Genomic DNA, 11,862 nt, shown 5'->3' with positions numbered 1-11,862 from the left:
TAAGAGACAGAGAACTAAATATCAGGCTTTAAACAAATAGAGAGGCAAGACCTCAGTGAGGTTAGAGCTAACTTGGCACATGCCTGTTTGGGAAAGTGTTTCTAGTGTTTTTCACAGTCATTAGAACCTCAAGAGTCACACACAACCTAAATTGGCTTCAAGCAAACAGCCATTATGCTCACTAGCATACCTAATAGGGGAAGCATTTCAGCAACTCCACTGACTGTAAAGAACACTCGGTATGTAATCTCAAGTTTAAAAAAATAAAAAAGGAGTGAGTTAACCTTCAAACTATCCTTTAAAAATTAATCACTCTTCGTGTTTAACACAGTTCCTAAGACTACCAAGAAAAAGCAAAACAGAGTTGGTAAAGTAAGGGAAACTATACTTCTGTGATGGCTCAGGGGTTAAGAGCAGTAGCCGTTCTTCCAGAGGTCCTGAGTTCAATCCCAGCAACCACATAGTGGCTCATAACCATCTATGAAATCTGGTGCCCTCTTCTAACACACAAGCATACATACACACAGAACTACTATATACATAGTAAATACATAAAACTTTTTTTTTCTTTAAAAGTGCTTCTGCGAGGCAAACTTCAGCCTTTGGGCATTTAGACTTTTCATTTTACTTTCTATCCTGTGGCAATTCCCTGTGAACCTGGCCAGAAAAATAAGGGACAAGGCTAGTCTGATCATGTGTTTGTTCTAATCCAGAACTGTGCCTAGAAACAGTAATGGGGACCCAATCCTAGAAGTGCATTTCTATATTATGTTTTGTGTTTCACTGGGTCTTATTGAAATTTGTCATCGTTGATAACTGAAGGCACCAGAGAGGAGGAAGGTTGACACTTTTTTCAGTAACTTCTTGATGAGTGGTATCCAAGCAGACTGGAAAGGCAATTATTCATTACTGTTTGGATTTCACTTGCTTTGGTTTTAGAAGTTTTCCTTAAGAAAAAAGAAACTTGTTAATAAAGAACAGGTAAAATTACTGAGACAAGTATCACTTATAAGTAAAATCCTAGGCTATTTTTTGATTCAATCCCAGTATCTTAAAGCAGGATAACTCCACATTGAGCTCGGCATTTCCTCTATTAACATTTTGATCAGACCACAAGATTTGACTGATCATTCACCAGAAGTTATTGTCATTACCTAGTCAAAGTCCTAAATCCACAAAGGTTTACCACTGCTTGTTTCCCTAATCACAACTTGCCTAGCAGTATCACAGGTATGAAAACGAAGTCAGAACTGAGGGCCCACTGAGATATACCTCACCATATTAAAATCAAAGTTCAAATCCTTTCTTTAGAATCACCTTTTAATACCATATTATACCACAAATAAAAGTTCTGTTACTCCTATATCTTAGATTTTAGGATTAGTTTGTCATTTATTTTTATTCAAAACATCTATAATCACAAAACACAAGCTATCTTAACCCTTAAGTAACTTTTTTGAAACATTCAGAAATGTAAACAAAAAAAATCATAAAGCCAAATTAGCTATAATTATTAATATATGAACAATGACAAATGTCAAAGCCCTGTACCTATAAACCAAAGTAAATTCCTTGTGACTTCTCAAAATGCTATGATAATCTCCACACAGAGCCTAATACAGTGCTTACTGAAAATCTGTTAAAATGAATTAGATCAAAATCTGACACAAATTATATTCAAATGCTATAGAAGTTGAACAGAAACTTACTTATTTTACAATATGAGGTAAGGAGAAATGACAGGTACAGAGTTAGGGAGCAGTCAGGCTGAAGATGAATACAACTTCAGTAAAATGGACTGGGCTCTCCATGTTTACTGAAAGAGTAAAAGTAAGTAGGTAGATATGTCATCATTATAGCAAGTTTTACTCAAGAGACAATATTTCAGGAGAGACAAATACTAACAATGAAAAAAATTACCAATCACCCACTGTAAGTGACGTTCCATCACACAAATCCCACCTCAACAGAAGTATAATCACTTCTTGAGCCATTTAACCTTTGCTAGTAAGGCTATGTGACTTGTTCAAAAACTTTAAACACACACATTCCTGGAAGAAAGGAAATGTCTACTTCTACCCGACTACTTGCAACTGGTAGTCACATGGCTATATGAATTGAATTTGATTTGTATTTGGTATAGTAACTACCATGAGTATTTTTTTTTTAAATAATCAGATTAGCCTTGTGTGGTGCTACACAACTTTAATCCCAGCTCCAGGAAGAGAGAGGCAGATCAATCTATAGTTCAGAGACCCACCTGATATATGTAACAAGTTCCAACCAACCAGGGCTGTAGAGAGAAAGACCCTGTCTCAAAAATACTACAAGTAGTATCAATGAGACCACTGTCCAATAAGGTGTTACAGCTCTCTTCAATCCCTCCAATTACACTTCAATATTTAACATGGTAACTTCAAAAATAAAACATTCAGGGACTCAGTTGTAAATTTTTTTTCAATGTAAACTTCAATGTTTGCAACGAATGTTAAGAGCATCATCTTAAACCGGTTTCTTGTTATATTCCATATTTTATTCCGTAATTCTGATGAAGAATTTGGTTATCTGGTCAATAAACAAGAGTTTAGGATGATTCTGATTCTGTCTGTGAAAAAAACCTTATGGCAGGCAGACACTCTTAGGAAGTCAAGCCATTCCTAGATCAGGAACACTCAAAAATGTTGACAATGCTGACCAAGTTTCCGGCTTGGGGTAGTTATTGCTTCAGGTGGCAATGTCCAAGTTTAAGACAAGTTCCATTAAACATTATGACAAACATTACAAAGTTTATGCAGAAGCCAGACTCACAGAGGCTATATATAAGCTGGTGTCTTAAGTAACTCACCCTTGAAACAGGGACAGGTTTTCAAGTGATACCCAGTAAGTTCTTGCTCAAAAAATAAATGTTCCTGCTTTCAGAGTTCCTATTCTTCAATAGGATGTAACTGAGCAGTGTAACAGTTTTTCCAGTAAAAACCAACCACTCTTCAACAAACCAAAAATATAAAAGGAAACCCGTAAGAGACAAAGTTTTCACAGTTAAGAATAAATAAAAGTGCACTAAGTGTTCAAGTAGGTCATGTAGTTTAAAAACTACATGTGTCTCTTTGGCTTAGGTCATCTTTTAAAGGCTCTCCTTGGATCTCTGGCGTTACTTATTGTGCTCCTGACTGTTTGATTACTAGGTGCTCCTGGTAGCTGTGGACTGATAGGTCTTGGACCATTGCTTCTGCCATATGGAAGATGATATCCCCTAGATTCAGGGCCAGTCTGATCACCATTTCCTAAGAACACAAAAAATCATTTTCAGAAATGGTCCATATTATGCTACAGACACACAATCACTAAAGTTCATCCACACACTATGAATGTTTACAAATCCCAGGAAAAACCAGCACTTTTATTCTGTAATGAAAACATGTGAGCTCTGGGGCTGGTCAAGTGTATTAACAAATACACTACTTGGTGCTGAATGAATACAAAGGGGAAAAACAATTTCAGCCTTAAGATTAAGAATAAAGTATAAAAACAAACACACCAAAAAAAATTAATTGCAGAGAAATGTTTGAATACTGGTGTTTGACTCAAATACAATTAATGTTTCAATGTAATCAAGCTATTGGCAGACAGGTTTTCCATAATGTGAGCTGATCAAATAAGCCTTCGGCTACCCAAATCAACTCCAATTACGGAAAGATACATCTCAAAAGACATATCCTAGATAACTTAAAGACAAAAGACTTTTTAGAGCTCCAAGATCGCTGGTTTTTAGAGCTCCAAGATCGCTGGTGAGAGGTCTGGGGAAGACAGACTGCCCTTTTTAAAACAGCAGCTAACTAAGAACATGTAGAATATTAAGGTATTCACTGACACCTACTCTAATGGCACCATTTGTCTGGATAGTAGTGTGCCAAAACAACCAATAATTCTGCATGTATACATTATACATAACCATTACACCATAGACATTGGTAAACTAAAAAAAAAAAAAAAAATCTCATCAGACAGTCACTAGAATTAGTCTGGTTACTAATCAGTGCTCAGCATAATAGGTTCCAGTGTTTAAATAAGAAAGTGCTCAATATACCGGCATGGACAAGTATCTTCTACCTCCCCCAAAATCTTTTATTTGTGTATACTTGTTTACTACGAGTTCCTCTGTAACACTAAATTATGCATTAAGACATTTTTTTTTCTTTATGTTTCTCATATAATGTCTCCATGTCTTACCCACTGGTCCAAATGTATTGGTGCTCATTTTATCCTTCTGTTCATTTTGTACCTAAAAGACAAAAGTAGCACATTTATAAAGTAAAATATATATTTTTTTTAATTTCAAGAGTTCTAAAAATGATTATCAATAATATTTAAAGGTTTGTCTAAATCCATTCAATGTTAAACTATTCAGAAATCTTTCTCAAGTCTGGTATAGCGTTTATTATACTCAGTACTGCCTGATATTTGCTTCAGTTTGCAAAGTATTAAACAGCATGTGTCACAAATTATGTATGTACCCACAGAATGTAATAAAAAGCAACTTTAAAGATTTCTTTTTTGATAGCGTCTCATGTACCTCAAGTAGGCCTCAAACTTGCATGTAACCCAGGATGACCTTGAATTGCGTATTCTCTTTCCAACCTCCTGAGAAACAGAACTTCCCACGCGCCCCACTATGTTTGTCTTTGGCAGTACTTGGTGGCTGAGCCTAGAGCTTTATACATGCTAGACAAGCAGCCTATCAGTTTGGCTACATCCCCAGTGCTCAAGATTACCTTATAATTCTTTTCATTTCACTGTGAACATCAGAGGCTTACCCTACTGACAGAACTATGGTCCAGAGTCAAGTTAACCCTATCATAAAACTATACCAATCATAAAAATATAACATATTTTTGGACTAATTACCCCTCTATTCTGCTGTCCTCTATAATCTGGATTTGGCTCACTGAAATTTGGCACTTCTGAATACACCATACAAAATCTGAAAGAAAATAAAGGACAAGTTAAATGATCTCTGAGCCTTTTTGCATAAACTCCTTAACTTACAAGAATAAAACCTTAAGTGTCAAAAAATCTCCTTAACAGTAGGATGTTAACTAATTCATCACTTGTAAAATTTCCAAAATAACTAGATCCCAAACAAAATAGCACCAATCTACTTGATTCTTTCATCGAATCCCTCTTTTGCCCAATCACTGTGAATCTGCAAAGATAAGCATCAAAGGTAAAGAATTCTCAATGATTAAGATAATAGGCTAAGACTTCTTATAGGCTAACAGCACAACTTGATATCCTATTCACAATATAAGAACATTCATAGCTCTTCAATTCTAAAAAGAACTAAGATCCAGTTTGCGAAAATCTTAAATTGACCCTGACAAAGAACAGCCATGAGGAAATGAGTAATTTCCTGTGGTTCTTCACCTAGCTGACCTCCATTATTGTAGAATCTCTGTATCTATGACTATCTAGCCAGATCCTACAATTCTGCCCTGAAAGACCTTCCTAACACATTATTACTCTTAAGAGCATTACATTTGTACTTACCGGAGTCCCAACAATCACCTTCCTGATGAGGGTGAAATGGTAATCCAAATTCTGATGTTTAATCAGACTACACCTTTTCCCTTTCATATTAAACAAGACACAATTCATCTCCGGTATGAGTCCGTTCCCCACCCCTCTTTCCATCTCTCTCTCTCAGTTCTATTTGTGACTTCTCTTTTTAAATATCCTCCAATCTAATGGGCACTAAGATATACCTAGGAATCAGCAACCAAAAAGTCTAGACTAACAATCTGGATCATTATGGGTGAAACACAGACAGCAAGGCCAGCATGGAGACTAAAGCACCTTTATACTCCCATATGTTTGTTCCTGCAGGTCGGGGTGGAAGTCATTACCCAGGTGGCACACACTAGCTGTGGCTGCTTGTATTGTATGTAGAATAGGACAAACAGAAGGCTTCAACTGTCACTGCTGAAAGTCCCTTTAACTCTAATACAAATTCATCCATAGAGACAATGAAAATTTAAGCTATAGATTGAAACCCATCTCTAGATTCTATTTTAGTAAATCAAGAGAGAGTGTACTTCGAATGATACCTGAAAGACACATTTTTCTAAAGTTATACAGGACCCCACTGGGCTGCTAGGAAAAGCTTACCTTCTCAAAGGGAGCAGACCTGATAATGTTTAAAACAGTTGCCTACCTATGGCATAAAGCCAAGTCTCCAAAGGCCAAATGAGTGGTTTATATATAGTTCATACTTACCAATTATTTTGTAGACATTATTTGATATTTAATTTAACAAAATGCACTTTAATACTTACTCTCCAATTTTTTGAAGTTCACCACCTCTTCCAGTATAAAGTGTCAGGCATCCTTTCCACATTGATGCATACCTAGAGGGAAAGTATACTTTTATACATGGGCCTACTCACCATGCCAAGTCAAATACAGTCACTGTAACTCTAATAAGAAATTAACAAAGAAAATTCTACTGCCACATTAAGACATAATCATCATAGCTGTTGTGAGACTATGCCAGTGCCTGGCAAACACTGAAGTGGATGCTCACAGTCAGCTATTGGATGGAACACAGGGCCCCCAGGGGAGGAGTTAGAGAAAGTACCCAAGGAGCTGAAGGGCTCTGCAACCCTATAGGTGGAACAACAATATGAACTAACCAGTACCCCCCCACCCCTCCAGAGCTCGTGTCTCCAGCTGCATATGTAGCACAAGATGGCCTAGTCGGCCATCATTGGGAAGAGAGGCCCCTTGGTATTGCAAACTTTATATGCCCCAGTACAGGGGAACACCAGGGCCAAGAAGTGGAAGTGGGTGGGTAGGGGAGCATGGGTGGGGGGATGGAGGGGAGGGTATAGGAGACTTTCAGGATAGCATTTGAAATGTAAATTAAAAAAATATCTAATAAAAAATTGGAAAAAGAAAAAAAAAGACAATCATCTAAATAACAACCCTAATATTTTTTTTTTTTTACTGTTAGAGATGGATGTCAGGCCTTGAACAAACTAGGCAAGCACCCGCCACTAAGTTATACTCCTAGAACTTGATTTTAAACCTGATTTTTTAGGCGCCACTAAGTTATACTCCTAGAACTTGATTTTAAACCTGATTTTTTAGGCATCTCCCTAAGCTGCCCAGGTTGGTCTTAGACTTGCTCTATAGCCAAGTAGCCCCCAACTTTGCCATCTTCCTATCTCAGCCTCAGGAGAAACTGGAATGGCCCCCATGCATAGCTAGAGAAAATCTTGACCAGGCATGGTAACACACATTTTGAATCCCAGCACTGAGAAAACTGAAATAAGAAATCAAATTTGAGCCTATCTACAAAGAGAATGAGTGGAAAGAAGTAGTGTGCTGGTAAAGTACGTATTTATTGTTCTTTCTAGATGATTAATGACAGTATCAGCAGTTAACAAAAGATGGGCTTTGTTTTAGTGAAGAATTGGTTTGATTGGTTAACTAAAGTTCACCTTAAAATTACTTTAAAACAGACTGTTTCAACAGAAGAAATATCTGTAAGGGGCTCAACAGTTAAGAATACTGAACTGCTGCTCCTTCAGAGGTCTTGATTTCATTCCCAGCACCACATGGTGGCTCACGACCATCTGTAATGGGATTTGATGCCATCATCTGGTATAACTGAAGACAGCTACAGTGTGCTCACATATATAAAATAAATTTTAAAAACTTTTTAAAAAAAAGAAACATCTGTAAAATTCTATTACAGTTAGAAGAAAGAACATGTTTTCTGTTCTCTGAAGACTGGCATGGGTATTAACACCTGTGTGCAGCTTGGTTAAGGAGGAGAGGAAGCTAGGAAGGGGAAAAAAGACACACTCAAAGAAATAGAATTGAAAGTGTATTCTAAGAAGGAGCTTTGAATAGTAAAAATTCAGTATCTGGCCGGGCGGTGGTGGCACATGCCTTTAATCCCAGCACTTGGGAGGCAGAGGCAGGAGGATTTGAGCTGGAGGCCAGCCTGGTCTTCAAAGTGAGTTCCAGGACAGCCAGGTCTATACAGAGAAACCCTGTCTCAAAAAAAAAAAACCAAAAAAACAACAACAACAAAATTCAGTATTTGTATTGCCTTTCAGCCACAAGGTACATAAAGCCAACACACTAGCATTGTCTGTGTTACTGACATGGCCAAGGATGATATAACAGTACCATGTCTACTTCTGCAGACAGCAGTTCTCAAGCTCCTCCGAGTCTGGCACTACTAAAGCAGCGATACAAACGACAGACCACTAATCTTCTTGCCCTGCTGGCCTTCCCAAATTTTGCAACTTTTAATATCAACAGAATAAAACCAAGTGTTTAGTGTGAGCAATTTTAAATGTGAATGACATCATTAAATCTAGATTAGCAGAAGCAGACCAAAGTCTGGCTTTTTCAATGTTTCTTTGTACAACTACCACAAGGTGGGGAACTTCATGACCTAAAACATATATTATAATGAGTATTAGTATTGTAGTTCTCCCCATAACCTCCAAAAGAAGCGATGGGGGGGAGACATGGACGTTAAAAAGATGTAATTTAGTGTCACAATGACTCAATGTCTGAGAATAAGATGCCTAAATTCTGACTCTCACTTCCTGCTTTGATGATACCTTACCTCACTTCCTGAAAATGTTGTAAGGCCTGTGAGATAGGATCAAAGAACTCCTGCCCAAAGACTCAATACTTCTACCATTCTCTTAGCTCAGCAGCAATTGTCAAGTATTTTTCTGATGGCTACCAATAAAATTATTACAATTCTCCCAATCACAGAAGCTTCCATATTCTACTTTTAAGATTCTTTCCTGAGCTTTTCTTAAGACCAACATTTGGTAAGATTTTCAAATCTATGGAAAATAGTATTCCATCTCCACAACCAGTTGTTAACTAAAGTAATTAGTTAAATTAATTAAATAAATTAATTAAATTAATTCAGAACTAAATGTTCTGAATGAATCAGAGATTACCTTCTGCCACTGTGTATTATTTTGGTTTTTGTGAAACTCTGATCTTACAGATGAAATCATTTTCAAGAATGAGTATTCCAGATATTCATTCATGTCCATATCACTTAAATGATGAGTACCAAAAAAGGTACCAAAAAAGGAAAGGGGTGGAAGACATTCTACTTCTTACACGAACTGATTAAAAAGGAAATGTGTCCAACTGGTGTGGCACACAGAACTGATTTGCAGGCATATCTCTGTGAGTTGGAGGGCAGACTAGTCTATAGCACTTGTTCCAGGACAACCAGGGCTACACAGAAAAACCCAGTCTCCAAGAAAGGGTAATATGATCTTTTATCAGCCTCACTGATAAATGCTCACTGACTTCCACATGGTATTCTCAAAATTAAATTAATCTTTAAAATTGGAGGGAAGGAGTTAAATCCCTACCTAAAACAAATTAGCTGTGAAGGTGAGCTGCTCCCAGTGAGGTCCACTAAAACAGCTCCCTTCTTGAAGTAGCCCATGGAAGAGCCAAACAACTTCAGAACCCCGAAGTCGGCCAACCCCACACCTACCCCAATTTATGCACACCTACCCTCTGGTCAACCGAATAATATCCCCTGTCTGTATGAGCCCTCCGATCTCATCCCACACAGAAATAGTGATGCTTCCCGTTCTATCAGCTACTTTGCAGGATCTCACTTCATGGCCGTCTTTGGTTTTGGTCACTCGTCCTGTGAAGATTTAAAAATCAAAAAGGGGAGAAGGAAAGGTGTGTTAGATAAGGAGTTCATTCGAGGGAGCTCTTTCACCCTCCTCTGGCTCGCTACGTGACTGACTTCTGTCCCCGGGTAGGAGTCTGGGCCAGGAGCACGTGGGGTCGCGGGCGGGGAAGAGGTCCGAGCTCTCGAGGGTGTGGGGCGGGCTGCGGACCTCACTTACCTATCTCCAGGACAATAAAGACGACATTTAAGTTTTTCAGTCCGGCCTTAATGTCTTTTATAAAAAGTGGAGGGTCGTGGACCCCGTGCATACTGAGGCAGGTGCGGCTACGCTTCAGAGACCCACTAGGCAAGGCTTCCCACCCTCGGGCGGGGGTTGGGGGGCAGGGGCAGAGCCGGGGAGCAACCTGGGGCAAGATTGGCGACCGGGGTCAGGAAGCGGTAATTCAGGGGCCGGGTAAACCAGCCCTAGAGGCACGGAGCCAAAAGAAAATAAAAATGGAAGAGGGAGGGGGAAAAAGACTCTCACAAGTTAAAAAAAAGAAAAAAGAAAAAAACCGAAGACGCACTCCGCACCCTGAGCCCGCTCCCAAGTGGGCGGCGAGCAAACCAGCGTGCGCACTGCCGCCTCCGCTAAGGGAAAAGGGATCGGGGGACGGCCCTGCCCGAATCCCGCTGTCCCTCACACAACACACGCACACGCGCGCGCCCCCTCAGTCCCAGGCTCAGGGAAGGTACGTGACAGCAAAACGGCAAGGCTGTTCACCAACCGCGCAGCCCGAGTCCCAAGCAGCAACTGGCGAACGCTCCCTCAGGCCGACTTTATTAAGCCGCGCCCCGCCCCTTGTGGCGTCACGCGACGTCACCACGCCCACTAGCACGCCTCTGGGGCGGAACCCAGCGCCACTGAGCTCGCAGCTTCCCTGGATCCTCCCCTACTGTCAGCACAAGCACCGCCTCCCGGCCGACCAATGGTCTCTCGGCCACACCCTCCTCTCGCTGGTCGCTCCACGTCTTCCGGGTTTCTGTAGGGCTGGGTCTTTTGGTGCTCCGAAGGAGACCTGGCTTCTTGTAGTTCCTCAGGATCCTTCTGTAAGGCCACCTTTGCCCTTCAGTCCCGCGATCACGTGGAACTCAGATGTTCCGAACCCCGTGGTTTAGAGCAAGTTTGCAGTTGAGAAGGAACGGGGAGAGTGATCGAGCAGGATCAAGGAGGGAGAAAAAAGCGCGAACTGAAGGTGCCCGAGGCTTCCAAGAGAGTGGTTCCCGGTCGCAGGCAACTTGGCGATCAACCTTCGTACTTTAGAGGTGTTTAAATTGGGATCCAGAAACACGAGGTGGTCTTTTTAAAAGTAACTTGTAAATAAACCTCTTTTCATGCTGATAATAGCCATACGTAATTAAGTTCCACAGATATTTCAGTTTTTTCCTTAACCCTTTTCTTGAAATTGCACTTGGCTTTTATATAACTTAAGATGAGTTAATCATACACAGGTGAAGGGGAACCTTAAAACCTGAAAGGGAGGGGTGTGCTTTGCAACCAAACAAGCTGGAGCCTAATTGTGTGACCTTGAAAATAGTTGGTTAAGCTTCCTAGCCAGAATTTAATAATCTGAACAATAAAACTAGGATCCTTGCCTCATAGAGGATGAAATGGGGTCATAAATAAATTGCCCAAGTACAGTAGCAAATAGATCCGCGATCAGTATTTCTTTTCATCAATTTTCTATTGAAAATATTTGGTTTTTTGAGACAGGGTTTCTCTGTGTAGCCCTGGCTGTCCTGGAACTCACTTTGTAGACCAGGCTGGCCTCGAACTCAGAAATCCACCTGCCTCTGCCTCCCGAGTGCTGGGATTAAAGGCGTGATTACCTGTTATTTAATCTCATGGTGAGTGATAATTTTAACCCCCATTTACAAGTAATAAAACTCACTAGAGAATAACCAAACTGGATTTCAATTTAGGCAATCTTGACCCTAGGAGGCTTCAACCAGAAGTGTTTTATGTTTAAGTAGTGTGATTGTAACCCTCCAAAACAGATTGAAGAAATGGGAACAGCAGATTATATTCTAGTATGTTAGAGAATCATATAAGCAAATGCTGTGGAAAATAGAAAATGTATATATCAAAACCACGCTTCTTTTTCTTTCAGGATAATACTGAG

General features: G+C 39.7%; 1 protein-coding gene across 7 annotated transcripts; it reads right to left on the bottom strand.

The window, feature by feature from the left end:
• Positions 1-509: 509 nt before the first annotated feature.
• Nabp1 (nucleic acid binding protein 1) lies at positions 510-10,547 on the bottom strand. 7 transcript variants are annotated; one of them, XR_003837419.1, is made up of 7 exons: positions 9,918-10,504; positions 9,571-9,709; positions 6,333-6,404; positions 4,906-4,981; positions 4,231-4,282; positions 1,710-3,284; positions 510-947 (listed from the first exon to the last, which is right to left on the bottom strand). XR_003837419.1 is itself a non-coding variant. In XM_021159085.2 (6 exons), the coding sequence occupies exons 3-6, from the start codon at positions 6,392-6,394 to the stop codon at positions 3,118-3,120; spliced, it is 357 nt and encodes a 118-aa protein (XP_021014744.1). In that variant the 5' UTR covers positions 6,395-6,404; positions 9,571-9,709; positions 10,468-10,547; the 3' UTR covers positions 1,307-3,117. The 7 variants fall into 7 exon arrangements, 5 of the variants coding, with proteins under 5 accessions (XP_021014744.1, XP_021014739.1, XP_021014742.1 ...); XR_003837420.1 differs by lacking the exon at positions 510-947 and having other exon boundaries at positions 1,307-1,816; positions 2,846-3,284; positions 9,918-10,092; XM_021159085.2 differs by lacking the exon at positions 510-947 and having other exon boundaries at positions 1,307-3,284; positions 10,468-10,547.
• Between the last annotated feature and the right edge of the window lie 1,315 nt (positions 10,548-11,862).

This window comes from Mus caroli, chromosome 1 (genome assembly GCF_900094665.2).
Source record: "Mus caroli chromosome 1, CAROLI_EIJ_v1.1, whole genome shotgun sequence".
NCBI lineage: Eukaryota > Metazoa > Chordata > Mammalia > Rodentia > Muridae > Mus > Mus caroli.
The sequence above is the reverse complement of the archived record's forward strand: the minus strand, read 5'-3'. Positions and strand labels throughout refer to the sequence as shown.

Excerpts from the sequence above, each read along its gene's own strand:
- Nabp1 (XM_021159080.2), bottom strand. The coding sequence starts at position 10,008 with ATGCACGGGGTCCACGACCCTCCACTTTTTATAAAAGACATTAAGGCC. Across the intron at positions 9,710-9,917 it reads CTTTATTGTCCTGGAGATAG|GACGAGTGACCAAAACCAAA; the intron begins GTAAGTGAGGTC and ends AAATCTTCACAG. Across the intron at positions 4,982-6,332 it reads GAACTTCAAAAAATTGGAGA|ATTTTGTATGGTGTATTCAG; the intron begins GTAAGTATTAAA and ends ATTTTCTTTCAG.